Raw genomic sequence first — 18,871 nt, 5'->3', positions numbered from 1 at the left:
ATGACAGACCAGCCAAAGCCACAACACGTAAACACATGAGCAAAACCAGTCAGCATCATCTCTACAGAGGCCATCCAGCACAGTCGACATCACCAAAAAACATTTCCTGTCATCACCAACACGAACCTAGTCAGCCAATATTAAACCAATTTTTCCTCAAAGCATGACAGGAAAAGATTAAATCTCTGAAACAGCCAGCCACAAACTTCCTACTGAGTTCAATAGTACCTCCATATCCACTGTACATGTTTGACAGGCTTCAATTAGTTTGCACCAAAGGAGAACGGTTCTTCAGGTTGTTTCAGAATGGCCTCAGCAATCACTTTCAGAGAGAAATCAGTGTCCAGTTATGCTGCTTCATCCTCTCCTCTGATACTGAAAACTTTGAGAGAGAAAAGGCAGGCAGAATGAAACCAAGTCTATTCCAGGAAAAGGGAAGGCTCCCTCTCTCACCTCCTCCTCCTCCCTCTGTTTCCTGTACTCTTCCACATCTGACATCACGCTCTTCCTGCCTCTCCCTCTCGCAGCAAAAGTCCCTATGCCTTGTCCCGTGATAAACACCCACTTTAGAGTATCAGCAATCAGACACCACGTCACTTTGCGGAACAGTTTCATTTAGATTAGGAAGTATTGTATTGATCTAAAAGTCTGGGGGGAAACCGATTAAACTGCTTTCATTCACTCAAAATCAGCTCAGCTAACATTAATGAACAGTGTGCTATCACTGCCTGATCCACTGAGTTCTTGCTGAAGCCATAATAAGTTGGGATGAGTCATAGATACCAAGAAAAAGTTAAGGTTTATCATCAACTTATCAAATTCAGGGAACTTCCCCTTTTGTCACACGCATGTGGTGAAAGACATTAAGTTTACTACAATCAGTCATAACATTAGAGCCCAGTACAGAGGCTCTACTACATTATACGCCTTTGCCAAAGCTACACAGCAGCTTCAATGTTATGACATTATGATAATGAAAGCTAATAAGGTGATTAGACCTGTTACAACTATGAGAATTTACCTGATTATTAGCTACCATACATACAATTGTGATTTATAATGAAATGGTCTTTTCCTGTTTACTTTATGATCTTGTGAAGAACATACATATAGCAAATTTTGAAAAAAAGCTAATTAATTTTGTCTGCCTTTTAGACTGTAAAAATGCAAAGTGGCACACTGCGAATTAAAACATTTCACATCATTTAAATATCTAACTTACTACTAAAGTGCACAGAGGTGTTATGAAACAATAAGCAAAGTACCACTGTGCATGTATAAATGAAAAAATATTTTAAACAAATAAAATATTAAATAAAATAAAAAAATAACAACAACAAACCAAAAACACAACAGCTAATTTGGTAACATGACCTCAAAACCAAAAGCATAGCGTCTGGTGGGTGTTTTTTTGTTGTTTGTTTTGTTTTTGTATTTTCTGTTGTGTGGTTTTTTTTGGGGGTTTTTTTGGGTTAATGCATTTTGCACTTGGGGGCCACCGTATGTGTCCTTGTCGTCTCCAATTTTTAGAGACAGTAGCTAAATTAACGCCACACAAATGTAGCTAAGTCAATAAAATATTATTATGTAACATGAGAAAACATAATTACAAACAGCTCATAGCTTGAAGCATTCAAACAGGCAACTTGACTGAACCAATAAAATCATTAAGAATAAACCATCAAGCTACCCACATACATGTATACATTTACTGTATACATACAGTACTACATGCATATAAATAAATAATAGTAGCCAAAATACATGAATCTTGCCTACAACATAGTAGGTAAGAGCGCGGTTTCAGACACACGTCTTAATACAATTTGTGTTTACTTCGAGTATGACTTTAGTTACATTAAGGTAATCAATAATCACTCAGTACGTTTACATGGACAACAATAATCCGATATTAACCCGATTAAGACAATACTCTGATTAAGAAACTAGCATGTAAACAGCGATTATTGATTACCTTAATCCGACTAAAGTCATACTCGAAGTAAACACAAATCGAATTATGACGTGGAGTTTTCCTGTTTTAGTCGCATTATCGACGTGTGTTACAGTCACGTAAACACCCTAATCACATTATTAACGCTGTGTGAGTGTTTTCACTGCATTCTGTGACAGGACACATACACACACGGCAGTGCTCAAACATTTTACAGCAAACAAGAGAGCACGGCTGCATCCAAAACCGCGTACTTACCTACTATAGGCCTATAGTATGTGAAATGCATGTATATAGTAGGAGAAATACATGTATCTCGGCTACTATATAGTAGGTAAGTACGCGGTTTGGGACGCAGCCCACGGCTTCAAGCAGTTGTCTATTTGCACTTATAGCACGACAAATAATTAATTGCACTTGAAGCGTTCGTCAAAGTTTTAAATAAAAACACCCAAAACTGTATACGGTACCATAACGAAGACTAACTGTATGTTGATACGTGAAATTCTGGAGGGAACGTCGGACGGCGTGGCGTGGTGATGTAATGATGTGTGCCGTTAATCGAGCTATGTTCTATAACATGTAAAACGGGAACATGAAAGGAATATTCTAAAAGTGACTCATGTAAACACCTTAATCACAATACTGTCTTATTCAGAATAAGGTCAATAATTAGATTACTGCTGTCCATGTTAACGTAGTCACTGTTTACATGCTAGTTTCTTAATCAGAGTATTGTCTTAATCAGATTAATATCGCATTATTGTTGTCCATGTAAACGTACTGAATGCCTCACTCAAGAAACACCACACTCTTTAATTAGAGCATTCTTTACACTACTACACTTTACTCCAACATAAGGAATGTAAAAGGTGGTTAAGAGCATACACAAAGTGACCGTCAGGAAGTCATGACATAAAATACAATAGTCAGATGCCAGTAATGCAGTGCTGTCAGTACACCTTGACAGATACAGCTGCAAGCGTGTGTGTGAGAGACTGAATGACTGGATGTATGTAGCAAAGCAGGTTTACATGAACTATATTAGCCTAAATGTCTGTCTAATCGTTTACTGTTGCATGTTAAGGACAACAGAACACCACAATACCAGGACCTAGAAGCTAAAAATTAGCATGCATGATGGTATTTGGACAACTGATGTGATCATGATATTCATGTTCTCATAAATCCAGATTCCATGTATATGCAAATAAAAAATGCCTCCAGCCAAACACATGCCCACCCCCTTTCCATTGTAAACCACTGTAATAAGAGTACAAGCAACAGTCATTATGATGACGAGAGGCACCGAGATCACTGTGATAGCTACTGGCTAGGGTGTAACAATATAGTATGACATATTGTTCAATACGAGGCTCTCGGGTCGATATGTTTGGGTTAAAAAACACTCCTCCTTAAAACACTGTATTTCACGAGCCTATGTTCAAGCATTTGAGCTACTGAGCTGTGCGACTTCAGACCCATGACTCATACTAGCAGGGTTGCCAGGCTGTAGGTTTTTATACTAAATTGGTCAACTTGGGCTAGATTTGAAACAAGGTTATGGGTGGGAAGATTGTGCAGAAAAAAAAAGTTTGCTGAGATCTGGCACCCCTGCACACCAGTGAATGCTTGGCCAGAGTGCTAATGTTTAATTAGCCACGTTTCATTTCGTTACATTCTAATGCACAGCTTTTGTTTCGTTATGTGCTGCTAAGAGCCTGAATGGATCACACAAACACTGTGATTATTGTAATGTTGACTGTTTTAACCAAATGAAAATGGAAACCTGAGACATGCTCAGGCAATGCTCATTTTCCCTGTATTGAACATATACTGTATCAAGATGCCACCATATAAGCTGAATTTTGTGTATCCTTCAACCCCCCCTCCACCCCACCCTTGCTGGTGGCCCACATATCTAAAGACCTGCTGGAGTCCCTGCTTACCCAGTGATCAGTGTCCATACCTTACTTAAGGTACTGTATAACCTAGTATACCAAATAATCTGCTCCCTTGTCTGTCATATACAGTACATTCCAGCTACCTGATGTAATGCCGGTATGAGACCCTGATACAGTTCTCCTAATTATAACTCACCATCCTACTGCGGTAGATAATCCTCCCTGGATCTTGTACAGACTTGAGCTTCTCAAGAACCGTTGGCATGATTAAAATCTGTCTTATTCTCATCCCAGGACTCCTATTTACAGTATGCAAGACCTGAAACAATTAGTCTACATAACAGTGAATTATAAACTCCTTGACGTGGACTTTCATAGTTGACACATTTTATACTTTTTAAAAAAAAACGAAACAAAAAAAACCATATGTAAATATGTATAATGTAAAGCTGGACTTGCACTGTATTTCTATCTCAGGGATACAGGATATTGGGGACTTTGAGCAAATGAGAAATAATGAAACAGGACAATTTGTTTGCATTTATTTTAAATGTTCCTTAGGGGTGCCAATAGTTTGGCAAATTTATTTTTGTGTTTTTAAAAACAATTCTGATTAGATTTTTTGTTAGAACAAAGACAATTACTTTCTAAAGATACTATGGTATTTATAGATACTACAGGTAATAATAGTAGATGAAAAACGCTTCTTCTAGTGCTTGATAAGGAAACACTGAATTATTAACTATGTTAACATGGACACCAATAATCTAATTAATGACCTTATTCTGAATAAGACAATATTGTGATTAAGGTGTTTACATGAGTTGCTTTTAGAATATTCCTTTCATGTTCCCGTTTTACATGTTATAGAACATAGGTCGATTAACAGCACACGTCATTACGTCCCCACGCCACGCCTTCCAACGTTCCCTCCAGAATTTCACGTATCAACATGGTACCGTATACAGTTTTGGGTGTTTCATTTTAAATTTTTCGAAAGCTTCAAGTGCAGTTAATCATTTGTCATGCTATACGTGCAAATAGATGACTGCTTGAAGCCGCGGGCTGCGTCCCAAACCGCGTACTTACCTACTATATAGTAACTGAAATACATGTATTCGGTTTCAGACGCAGCCATGCTCTCGTTTGCCGTCAAACGATTGGGCACTGCCGTGTATGTGTCCTGTCACAAAATGCGTTGAAAACTCCCACACGACGTTAATAGTGTGATTAAGGTGTGTACATGTCTATAATGCACTTCGATAACACGATTAAACTAGGAAAACTCCACGTCTTAATTCGATTTGTGTTTACTTCAAGTATGACTTTAGTCGGATTAAGGTAATTAATAATCGCTGTTTACATGCTAGTTTCTTAATCAGAGTATTGTCTTAATCGGGTTAATATCGGATTATTGTTGTCCATGTAAACGTACTGATTGTATGTAATCTTTTATGTTTATGAGTAATTCTGGATAGCTCTGTAACTTAGTGACTCGTGTTTGTTGCGTGTGGCGAATCACATATTGATGACGCACATTAAATGTCAGTAACGCCTCCATTGCCACACAAACACAGATGCTCACGTGCAATCATGCATCCTGAACGCTATATTTATTTTGGATAGCATCGAAACAGCTGCCGTGGGTACACTACAGACAAAGACCTGGCTCATGTAATCCCATCATGCTCTTTACTCTGTGTGTCACAGCCAATTAACAGATAAAACAAACCGTCTATCTATGCCAGAGTTTGGCACCCAGTTTGGCCTGAAAGGCAAACATAACCTCATTCTCATTCACGTCCCAACAGGTAAAGGTAAATAAATTAAATATATAAAGAGCTTCCGGGTATCACAACAGAAAAGTATTCGAGGTATTGAATACAAGAGAGCAAAACTGACTGTGTGCTCTGGGAGAGAGGAACAGCATACTCTCGCTCTCCCCCCTGTCAATCACAGCAACACTAGCCAATTGTGGGCATTGTTGGTTGAGGGAGGAAAAAAAAAAAAAAAAAAAAGGTTTGTCGTTCAGAAAAGTTTTGAAAGAAGAGGTGGAATTTGTAGGATTTACTCTGTCTTTAATACACCATCACAGCTTCTCCATCAGTGAGAACAAACAGAAGGCTCTTGTTACTCTCTTTGCTGTTCTCCATATTTTGCTACCGTCAGGTACTACTGTCAGGTTTGTTTAGATTCTGTGGGGGTATGGTGTATCTCAAATGCTGCTGGCTTTTATGTAAACCAGGAAAGCACTTCACCAATACACCATTACTCTGACTTCCTGCTTCAAAAGGAAACACATCAACACATGGAATCAAATCTCAGCCATTGCATGGGGACTTTAACCCTAACCTGAAAAATGATCTCACTGTGTATTAATTCAGAGAACTTATAGCGCTGTGAAGAAAACCAGAATCATTCTTCCATCCAACTGGACTACGCCCAACTGTGATAAGATTCCTGCAATTAATTAAAAAGGCTGCAAACACTAAGTGAAACCGTCTTTTGTAATGGAAAATTATGCTTACACTAACTGGCAAGTGGAAGGAAAACCTGCAGGCGTAAAGAGGAAGACAGAATATTTGACCAGCTGCTGCTGATGAAGTGATAGAGTGAGGTGTATAAAAAATACACCTAGAGGATAAACAAAGGGGAGTGTTGGGGTTTTTTAGGAGACATCACCAAAGGGATTCTTATCTGTGCAGCCACAGCTGTATTATCACAAGGAAAAAGGGCCACCTGGGAGTTAGGAGTCAGACTGCACCTGAGTCACTAGCCCATGTGCTCAGTCACTTCTTCCTCAACTCGCCCATTCATTCACACCTTCCCTCCCTCTCCATCTCTCTCAAACAATGACACCACACTGCAGGATCACAAACCACAAACAGCCACTGGGAGCAAGCTAACTGGCTAATGTTAGCATGGTAGCTAAAAAACAACTTTGTGTTAAAGGAGAAATAGTTTGCTTTCCCTTAGTACTTGATAACAGGAACGGTCACAATCATGCCAATACAGCATCTGATTTCAGCTGCATTCCAAACCGTATACACCCATACTACATACTAATAAATGCTACACCAGTGATGTTATTGTTATTTAGGAATCATACATAGTGATACAAGTAATTGTATTTGTATGTATGTAGCACTATTGTATCTCATAACTGTCTCATGATAATCAACATGGTAGAGAAGGATGCAGCACAAACCCATATGAAATGAAATGTTCTTCCGCATGTAACTTCCACAGGTAATGATAGAAAAATCAAAAAGAGAGAAAGAGATTCCCAAAGCTTAAGTTAAAAACTAAAAACGCTGGAAGACTCCTTTTAGCAGTGATCTATGGTGTGGATTTTATATGGAACAGGTGGTTAATCAGGGCTGCATCCTCATTTACATACAGCACATTTATCCCACAATGCATTACAGGAAGTGACATCTGGCTTGCTTATAAAAAAGCAGGTGGATAATCCTACTGCTGCAACACACACACACACACAAAGAATACAGCATTACTGTGTCTAAGTGCATACCAACCTTTTGAGCGCTTTACTTATCAGCACTCTCTGACTGCCTCCTGCTTTTCCTTCATAAAAAGGCACATAGCTCCCATAACCCACATGCCAGTCTTTCATGTGTTCCAGCAGGCCTGCAGGCCTCAGATTACAACAACATAACCACAAGCTGATGAGACCAGCAGGTACAGCAAGTGCTGCTAATACAGTCATTACCAAAGTATAGCAAAAAACTGAAACAAACTAGAAGAATGTGTACAAATCACATTCAAATTACATTTATTCATCCATCTGTTCATTCATCTTTAGTAACTGCTTATCCTGGCCAGGACTGCAGTGCATTTGGAGCCTATGCCAGGAACACTGGCCTGATCCTAACACGTTTCTACTGCTGCGGCTCCTCTCGCCTTCTGGAGCTCCCTGATGGAGCCTCGTGACTCTCTCTCTGCTGTTACAGATGGTCCCACATGGATACCATAAAGAACGCTCTTTCCAAAAACAGTTTATGCCCAAGTCTCACCATTATTTCAGTGGATAATCTCACCTGGATACTGTGGATTTGTATCTAAGAACTGCTGCTCTAATCAAAGACTATAATTGCTCATACTGAACATCCTTTCAAAACATTTAGTACTGTCTGACCTTATAGTATGCACTTATACAAGAGTAATGCTTTACTATACGGTGTCACCCAATAGATCCCCTTCACACTGGTTTTTCTCAGTGTTTCTTCCTCATGTCATCTTGGGCAGTTTTTCCCTTGGCACGGTCACCTCAAGCTTGTTTCTTTTAATAGAAATTGAACACAAGTCTTTTTTCAAAAATAGATCGATTTTATGAAAAATACAGTGCTATGAAAAAGTATTAGATTTTTTTTTCTGTTTTTGAGTACAGTATCTCTCATTACTAAACTAAACTGTTTCAGAAAACTAAACCCAGATAAAACAAAGGCAACCTGATTAAACACAAAATACAGTTTTTAAATGATAAATGTTATTTATTGAAGCAAAAACGTTATCCAATACCAACTGGGCCTGTGTGAAAATGTAACTGCCCCTGTACTTACTCATTCCCTAAATCTATGAAACTGCATTTATAATGGGGTTCAGCTGGACGAGACGCAACCAGGCCTGATTACTGCAAACCCTGTTCAATCAAATCAGCACTTAAATAGAACGTTTTCAACAGTTTGAAGTTGGTTAAAAGGTCTAAGAGTAACACACTATGCCTAAGCTGAAAGAAATTCCAGAAATGATGAGGAAGAAGGTGATTGAAATACATCAGTCTGGGAAACTCGGCACAGTAGTGAATCTTCCCAGAAATGGCCGACCTTCCAAAATTCCTCCAAGAGCACAGTAACTACTCATCCAGGAAGTTACAAAAGAGGCAAGGACAACATCAAAGGACCTACAGGCCGCTCTCACATCAATACAGGTCACTGTTCATGACTCCACTATCAGAAAGACACTGGGCAAAAATGGCATCCATGGAAGAGTGGCGAGGTGAAAACCACTGCTAACCCAGAAAAACATTAAAGCTCATCAGAATTTTGCCAAAACACACCTTGATGATCCTCAAACCTTTTGGGAGAATGTTCTGTGGACTGATGAATTGAAAGTGGAACTGTCACATCTGGCATAAACCAAACAGCAAATTCCACAATAAGAACATCATGCCTACGATCAGGCATGGTGGTGGAAACGTGAAGGTGTGGGGATGCTTTGCTGCTTCGGGGCCTGGGCAACTTGTAATAATTGAGAGAAACATGAATTCCGCTCTCTACCAGAAAATCCTAAAGGAGAATGTCCGGTCTTCAGTTCGTAAGTTGAAACTCAAGCGCAATTGGATTATGCAGCAAAAAAATGATCCAATGCATAGGAATAAATCCTAGTCCTAGAAGTAAGTGAAGGACTGATGATCAGTTATCGGAAGCTTTTGTTTGCAGTTATTGTTGCTAAAGGTGGAACAACCAGATTTTATGTTTAAGGGGGCAGTTATTTTTTCACATGATCACATTCACATGACGGTTGTTTTTTTTTTTTTTGCTTCAATAAAATAAATAAATAAATAGAAACCCTATTATGTGTTTACTCAGGTTGCCTTTGTTTCCTGTTGTATTTCGTTCTAAAATGATTTAGTATAAGATATTCTGCACACAAAAACAGAAGAAATCAAATACTTTTTCACAGGACTGTAAACTGAAATATCTTTAAATAGCCATAATATCACCATTCCTCTGAGATCAAAGCCATAACCCATATGCAGAGCATAAATGTGGTCATAAATGTAACCTTCTGGCACAGTACTGCCATTTAACTGAGCCCCATCTCTCAATAGGCATATTAGTGCTATTGATTAACAGCCAAAACAGCCTTGTTCCCTCCATGTCCTGTCTTCGGACTGATAAGAGTGGGTGAGAAAGAGGAGAAGACGGAGGACGCTGGATCATTATCAACCTTTATTTATTGCTTTGGTAATCTCTGAGTGAAAATGTTATCCTCAACAACTCGTCTTTCACACACATTTTCAGTTTCCTTTAAAATTCTATGTAGAATCAACGCAAAAAAGGTAAAAGTACTGAATACGATCATACCATCAAGACCTACTGAAATGTAAAATATTTAATTACATATAGGCAAAGTTCTTGTACATGCAACATCGATACATTTATACAGCAACAAATTAAAAAAAAAAAACATCCTCCTCAAGCAACTGGCTGCTTTTGGAGCATGAAACATAAAAATAAGTAGGTTTACCTGCAAATACATGGAAAAAATTTACATGGGTAGTCATTTTTGCTAAGCAGGTCGGGTCAGAGCCCCCAGGTGTCGAAGCAGGAGGGAGTATATGGATATTTCCCAAATCTGCTTTGTTAAAGGTGATTAAGGTAATAGATGCAAATGTAAATCCACCTGCACTGCATCATTTGACTGAGTCTTGGCAGAAACTTGGCCAATGCAGTGTGATGTCTTGTACTCTAAATGTACAGTTGAACAGAAATTATCATAAATCAACCGGTCAGTCTTAAGCAAATGTTTTACTACAAATACTTTTAAACCTACTACAGGCTTTAAACAGTATAAAAGTATGCTAAAGTATAAACCACCATTACAGTAAGTCACATAGCTTCCTAAACCGCATTAGCATGTTCGTGTGACACGAGGTATGAGGCACAGAATGCATTTACAGTACATACAAGGGTAAATTAGCATATTAAGGCAGGACAAATTTTCATTAGTTGTTAGTTAAATTAACTTTGTAGCACAAGTGCAAATGTTTGCCACCAAACTTGACAAACTTGCTGTTCAGTCTTTCAAATTATAGTCTGTGACTAGAAGGGTTATGAAGCATAATCAAAAATCATAACATGTGAAGTGCAAAAGCTAAAAAATACAGAAGCTAAAATGGCTCTACATGCTGCAGGAGTCATATTTTACATACAGTATTCCAGCATGATACCGACCCCAAACACACCTCCAAGATGACCACTGCCTTGCTAAAGAAGCTGAGGGTGAAGGTGATGGACTGGCTAAGCATGTCTCCAGATCAAAACCCAAAACATCTATGTATAAATGTGGAGCACAAGGTCTCTAAAATCCACCAGCTCTGTGATGTCATCATGGAGGAGTGGAAGAGGACTCCAGTGGCAACCTGTGAAGCTCTGGTGAACTCCATGCCCAAGAGGGTTAAGGCGGTGTTGGAAAATAATGGTGGCCACAAAATATTGACACTTTGGGCCCAATTTGGACATTTTCACTTAGGGGTGTACTCACTTTTGTTGCCAGCAGTTTAGGCATTAATGTCTGTGTGTTGAGTTATTTTGAAGGGACAGCAAATTTACACTGTTACACAAGCTGTACACTCACTACTTTACATTGTAGCAAAGTGTCATTTCTTCAGTGTTGTCACATGAAAAGCTATAATCAAATATTTACAAAAATGTGGTGTGTGTACTCACTTTTGTGAGACACTGTATATATTTATTAAAAAAAAAAAAAGACCAACATAAAATTTATAAACAACAGCTTTAGCTGAAAGGAATCTGGCTCCAGGACCCTTATGAACCCAAGATTTTCTGTTTAATCCCCACCTGCTCACTAAGAGGCTTATTAGTCACTTGATGCTCCGGGAATAGACTCAGGCATCCAGCTCGTATGTAGCGTGGTATGGATACAGAGCTAGAAAATGATGATGATGATTTCACTTCATCATCATGTTTATCATTCTATACATGTTTAAACATGATCAAAATGTTGAAACTGCTCAGCTGTTGCACATAACTAGAGAAGACAACACTGATAATGTCCATCCATCCATTTTCTGTACTGTTTATCCTAAACAGGGTTATGGGAAGTCTGGAGCCTATCACAGGGGGCTCATCACTATGGACTATTTGGAAATGCTAATCAGCCTACATTGTGTGTCTTTGGACTTGGGGGAGGAAACCACTAAGAGTACGGGGAGACTATGTAAACTCTGTACACACAGGCCGAAGGTGGGAATCAAACCCTCAACACCGGAGGTGCGAGGCAAGCCTGCTAACCACTAAGCCACCGTGCCACACACTGACAATGTGAAACATCAAAAATACTTCACAATTTTGTGTCAATACGTTGCTTTATAAATTCCCGCTTGTACACAGTACTTCCTTACAAACCAGCAACCTTCACTCTTCTGTATAGTCAACATCTTTAGCAAACTGCTACGAAAAAGAGCCTCAACCACCACAAGAAGATCATCACCACCACAAACGTTTCACCTTGCTTTCAGGAACAGCTATACAGTGATTAGGTGGGTTTATGATGGTACAGGACATCATCTTTTTAAAGGAGCTTTAAAAAAATAAAATAAACAAAATTTTAAAACCCACATCGCAAGCGTAAAGATTATCGTTTTACAAAGTTCATGACCTTATTATGCATGTCGAGTTGCATCACACCACACCCTCACGGATTATTTTCTAATAACAGCAGGCCCAATCGTGTTTGATTCGTCTTATTCCACAGCCATTTGAAATTTTTTTCCACTGATTCATCTATAAATGAATGACCAATCAAACTTTTTCACCATTTGTAGACACATATAATGCTGTGCAAGGACCATAAGATGTTAGCTTCGATTATCTCTTACTTTAAAGCAGTTGTAAATGCTAGTTCCCTCACCAGAGGCTCTTTTTTTCCTTTCTTTTGAACGAGCACAGCTGGTCATGTTACCATGAAACCGGAAAGCATAAACTCCTCCATCCTAAAAACTCTCCTGTGGCGAAAAACTTACTGACTGTTACAAAGAGCTGACAGCAGAGACTCCTTCCATAATTCTGAAATAAAAACATCTACCAGAAAGCTGCAGATCAATGATTACACACCTTTTTCCAGAACCATTTCCAAGTCCATGTGAATGAGCTGTTACTATAGAAATGATAACGCATCAGAATGAGCCCAATAATACAAATCGCAGCTGGGAATACGGTCAAAACCTTCTGATCATATTACAGATTTCAACAGCATTGTAGTAGAAAACAAATACTTATAAAGTCCTTTAAACGGTGTATCTGTATACAGTCCATGTTTTCAATTCAATTCAGTTTTACTTGTACAGCGCTTTTAACATTGTTAACGAGGTGACAATGATGAAAAAAACTCCCCGAGACGATATGAGGAAGAAACCTTGAGAGGAACCAGACTCAAAAGGGTGACATCTGATAGTGCAACTATAAATAATTCCCTTCTAAAACCGTGTACTACATGGTCAAAACATGCAATTGTGTAGCCAGGAAATTCATTACAGGTTTCAATTGAAGTTATCAACTGTTCACTGATTGAGACTTTAGTGCAAAACTGCAGTCCTAAAGCTATCATAGCATATCTGTTCATATGAATGGGTTTTAAGTGGTACCATCTTCAGTAATCTCAATGACCTATAGGCTAGTGTTTTGGAATGTAAGGTTAGAAAGTCTCAGCAGTGCAGGTAATAAACCATTCACATTCAGATGTGTGAGATGCTAATAAACATGACCCAAGCACCCAGGGAGGTTGTGGATTTGGATGATGAAGTGCCCTGTTGCTGGGAAGAACTCATTCATATTCACTGCAGCATGTCACAGACTCCATTTTCCTCGTTTCCACTCGTGCTTCATCACTAAACAAAACAGGAATCAGTTTGAAACCCGGCTGCTGAAAGAGTGCACTAGGAAAAGATGCAGATCAGACAAGAAATCCTTTTATTCAATAAATACCATCATTGACTATGTTTACATGGACAGCAGTAATCTAATTATTGACCTTATTCTGAATAAGACAATATTGTGATTAAGGTGTTTACATGAGTTGCTTTTAGAATATTCCTTTCATGCTCCCGTTTTACATGTTATAGAACACAGATCGATTAACGGCACACGTCATTACGTCCCCACGCCACGCCGTCCAACGTTCCCTCCAGAATTTCACGTATCGACATACAGTTGGTCTTCGTTATGGTACCGTATACAGTTTTGGGTGTTTAATTTTTAATTTTACGAAAGCCTCAAGTGCAGTTAATTATTTGTCATGCTATACGTGCTTATAGACGACTGCTTGAAGCCATGGGCTGCGTCCCAAACCACATACTTACCTACTATATAGTAGCTGAAATACATGTATTCGTAGTACGCGGTTTGAGACGCAGCCGTGCACTCTTGTTTGCCGTCAAACAGTTGAGCACGGCCGTGTGTGTATGTGTCCTGTCACAAAATGTGGTGAAAACTCCCACATGACATTAATAGTGTGATTAAGGTGTGTACATGTCTGTAATACGCTTTGATAGCGCAACTAAAATAGGGGTTAATTATAGGAATTAATGTCTTCATTCGATTTGTGTTTACTTCGAGTATGACTTTAGTCGGATTATGGTCATCAATAATCGCTGTCTACATTCTAGTTTCTTAAGCAGAGTATCGTCTTAATCGGGTTAATATCGGAATATCGTTGTCCACGTAAAGGTACTGATTAATCATTATTTTACGTTCATATTTATAAACACTCACTGATTTTAAAGGCTGTTATTTAAAATGTGCCATGAGTGTGTTATTTGCAGCTTGTTGAGAAACCAACAAACTGACTTAATCTTTAAGTAATCTGATATTTTTGCCAAGATTTGCTGACTGCTAACAAAACAGAATTAAGGAACAATGGCAATACCAGAACTCCGTCAATTTAAGAATTTAATTCCTGCAAAGTTCTTCAAGTCTTTAGATGCTTATTTAAATCCAACACCATTAGCAGTTCCTCCAACTCACACTCGGGCCCTGTTCACACAAGAGCGTTTTAGTTTTAAAATGGCGTTTTTAAAATGAAAAGGATCCTCGTCCACACTGGCGTTTCCGCTGTGTTTCAGAAACGATCTCCGTCCACACTATATGACCGAATACGCATGTCACATGACCATTCATGCACACTGGGCATGCGCATACAAGTGTACACATTTGTTGTCGCTTGCTCTAATCTCGCCTCTTACGCATGTAGGCAGCTGTAGTATAATAAAATACAGAATTGAACTGCACAATGGATGCTAAGAATGACAACAAAGCCAGCAAAGCTTGCGGTTCAGTCTCCGTGTTGTTGTGTATACAATCGAGGTAGCATAATGGTCATATGGTAGGGGCTTGACGAATCAGGGAAGGATACGCAATGATCCAGAAGACCCAATCAGGGGGCGATTGTGGGCGAAGCCACGCCTTCCTTTTCAAAGAGTCTTCATTTTCGTCTGTTTACACTGAAACGTGAGCACGGAGTTTTCGAAACTAAAACGGGGTCTTTCCAAATGTCTCTGTTTTCAGTTGGAGTAGTGTAGATGACAGGTGTAACCGTAGCCAAAGTTATGCGTTTTAAAACGAAAACACACGCATGTAAACAGGGCATTAACCTCGGTCTCAAACTCCAACACCTTAACAGACGCAGAGAAGGGAAAAAAACACCTAGTTGGAGTTGCGCTTCTCAGCTGATTTTAAAATTACATAAATAAATAAATAATAAATACATAAAACGTTACAGGTATCTGTTTGATAGTTCCAGCTATACCTCAGGGAACTGATGTAAGAAGTATGTGAAATAAAAGCCTGGAGCACAAAACTGAACCTGCTGATCACAGGAGCACTCCGCGGCGTCACGAGGTGCTGATGTCAGCGAGGGAAAGCATTACTGCAAAAAAGGCCATTATCAAAGTGTGTGTGTGGCTCAGAGAAAGCAAGGTGCCCTACACTTTACACCAGTTTTAGGTTTAAATCACGGCACTGAGGTCTGCTATACATGGCTGAGGCTCCTACCTCCTGCAACTGAGATGAAGGTGTCTACATAGTTGTGAGTGCTCAACATTCGCCTTAGAACCTGCTGAGATTATTTATCATCTGCACAAAATCAGCGGTGACCATATAGAGTGCTGCAGGGATGAGGTATTTTTGTAGGCCAAGCCGGAAGTTAGCATCACCCTGGTTCCTCGACAAAAAGCCAATGGGATTTTTCCATTGCCTTTTGGATTATTGCAGAAAGCTACACAAAGCTCTGTGACCAACAAAAGTTGATGATTCTAACATGTTTTCTTCAACAATATAATCTTCACAAATCTATGGAACTTTTATGAATTTTGAAGCCGAAAGACAGATTAAAAAGCTAATGTTAGGCTTTAAAATAACTACACCACAGTCACATGACTTTCACGTCACCACCACTAAGCTTTACAGCACTACAATGTGAACAAAAAAATCCCCACTACAATTGGAAAATACTATAAATTGATAAATCTACAAGTTGGAAAATTTGGGTTGGAATAGTTTGCAAGAGCGCGAGTATAAACACAATGAGTTTTAGTATAAACACAATGAGGCTGTAGTAGATGAGTTTTCCTGTTCGGCGTGATGACGGTTAATGTCCCGACAACCTCTCCAGTCCCATTTAGCCACTTGTTTAACGATCGCCTCTTTCAAGATATCCATCCATCCATCCATCCATCCATCCATCCATCCATCTTCTTTACCGCTTATCCTTCCTTCAGGGTCACGGGGAAACCTGGAGCCTATCCCAGGGAGCATCGGGCACAAGGCGGGGTACACCCTGGACAGGGTGCCAATCCATCGCAGGGCACAATCACATGCACACTCACACACCAATTCATTCACTACGGACACTTTGGACATGCCAATCAGCCTACCATGCATGTCTTTGGACTGGGGGAGAAAACTGGAGTACCCGGAGGAAACCCCCACAGCACGGGGAGAACATGCAAACTCCACACACAGGGCGAACCGAATCGAATCGCTGACCCTGGAGGTGTGAGGCAAACGTGCTAACCACTAAGCCACCGTGCGCCCCTCCTTTTTCAAGATATGTAAAAGCTTAACAAAATTACAAGTGGGGAAAACGTGAAAATGAGCTTGTGTTAACCACAGACCTTATTTCCAGCCATTTAACCTAAAACCCATTCAAAAAACCCATTGACTCTGGGACGATGGAACAGGAAGTGCTAAAATGCTAACTCATTTCTGGGTTTTAGGACTCATTTTTGCAGCATTCTCCACCAATATGTTAAACATGAGCCAAAAGTATTGGGAATATATTCACTGAAAACAAAATTAACCATCACAAGAATAAAACATGGCCTAACCCTATGTTGTGCAGTTACAGAAAAATAAATAACACTATGATGTAGAAGTTATCGCCCCATTGTCTTCTTATATTATGTTATGGCATATTACGTCAATTTGCCAACTTTTATATGCATCATGCAAAAACAACAACAACACTTATTTGTATCCATTTATGGTCATAAATAATATCACATCACTTATTCTAGTAGCTGTAAACTATCAATCAAACCCAATGCCAACATTCACCTCTTTCTCTCCCTCTCTTCTGTCTCAGAAAACTAAACAGAACGTTACAATTGTTACACAGCACTGACAATGTCTCATTCAGCAATTGCTCATTTAAACATTCTCCTTATGGAAATAAAGCAACCTCTCGACGATTATATATTTTTTTCTAGAGATGCTCCAATGTATCGACCAATAATCGGTATCGGCTGATAAAGGCAATTTTTCACGCTATCGGACGTTTTAAAAACATCCGATGATCAGGGCCGATTATATCCTGTCAATAAAGAAAAGGGCGGGGAAACACATCGATTTCATGCTGTGTGTAAAGATGATGTCTCTTGTGTGGAATGATGACAAAACTACAGTTTGTAATCTCTGTAAGCTCTGCACTGCTAAACTTTTACACCAGACGCTGTAGCAGTGAAGCAGGAGTTTCAGAGTCGAGTCCAATTCTTTTTTGCCTTTTGCATTAAAAGGGCCAGTACACCGTTGAAAGATTTAAATGAAGATGAGTTGACAAAAAGGTATATTATATTATATTATATATATAGCACAGAAAAAAATATATTTGTAGAGTAGTGTATTTCATATCCAGTTAATGTTAATATATAAAAAAGTTTATATTACATATTACCAGTCTGAACAGGAGGTATTTTAGAATTCAGTCAATGTTAATATGAATTAATAACATTCAATAAGTTAAGAAATCTTAATTTAATCTTCAGAACTTAGTTCATGTGTTAATGTTAATTAGAGTAATGTTTTTTTTTCCTGTTTATGAGACCAGTTAATGTGAAACTTGATGAAATGGAGAGAATAAAGTGTTTATTTGCATTTCTTTCAGAAATGTGGAATTAATGATGATTAATTTATAAGAAGGCATAAAAGGCAGAACTATCAGTTTCGGCCGATATCACTCTGAATAATCGGCTATCGGTATCGACTGAGAAATTTAGTATTGGTATATCTCTAATTTTTCTTGTTAAAGAGGACTGCATGTTGATCAGTTTATTTTAAGGCAATATTAAATAACATCAAGCAACTGCCAAACAAATTAACAAATGTGTTAATATTCAGTTCTGGGCATAAGTCTTAGGCACCCTAATTTTTTAAAATACAAAATAATGTTGTATGGCTGTACCTAAAACAGCAGGCTCACTCTCTCACTCACTCCTTTACAACAATCACTTTATCCTGATCAGACTCGCGCTGCCACTGCAGTGTTATACATAACCTAATGTCATCCTATACCGCATCATCAGATACAATGATTCACAGGTTTATGGGTGCAATCAATAAAAAGCCTTGATCACCAATATAACGCGCTCCTGTTGTCTGTTACTATAAAAGGTGACGGAGATCATCAGAGCAGCTAAGCATTCAGGCTATTGAGATGGTGAAGATGTGCTAAAACAAGCATCCGTGTGCATCACCTGAAAGCAACCGCCTCGACTGCTAATAAACCACAAGGTAATGACAGGCTTTTGTGGATGGGGGAGAGAGAGTGGCGACCTAAAAAAAAGGAGGCAACAATTGCATGAGTCATGTCAGAAACAACTGCTGTGTGGACCAGGTGATGGCGATTTGACTAGGAAGTGGAATCTCCTTTGTTTGGTAACATGGAAACAAAGTCAAGCTTCATTTGAATGAAAAGC

General features: G+C 39.0%; 1 protein-coding gene across 3 annotated transcripts in view; it reads right to left on the bottom strand.

The window, feature by feature from the left end:
- The window catches only part of ripor1 (RHO family interacting cell polarization regulator 1), a 92,596-nt gene that overhangs the window by 44,855 nt on the left and 28,870 nt on the right, over positions 1-18,871 (bottom strand). Inside the window, exon 1 of one of the 3 annotated variants that reach the window (XM_053623169.1) lies at positions 229-1,207. The exons of the other annotated variants lie outside the window; for them this stretch is intronic. Coding sequence (XP_053479144.1) covers positions 229-247 — 19 coding nt within the window. The 5' untranslated portion in view covers positions 248-1,207. Of the gene's footprint in view, positions 1-228; positions 1,208-18,871 lie in introns of those variants that run through there. 3 annotated transcript variants of the gene reach the window in all.

This window comes from Ictalurus furcatus, chromosome 4, assembly GCF_023375685.1.
Source record: "Ictalurus furcatus strain D&B chromosome 4, Billie_1.0, whole genome shotgun sequence".
In the NCBI taxonomy this organism is placed as follows: domain Eukaryota; kingdom Metazoa; phylum Chordata; class Actinopteri; order Siluriformes; family Ictaluridae; genus Ictalurus; species Ictalurus furcatus.
This window is presented reverse-complemented; position numbering and strand designations above follow the sequence as displayed.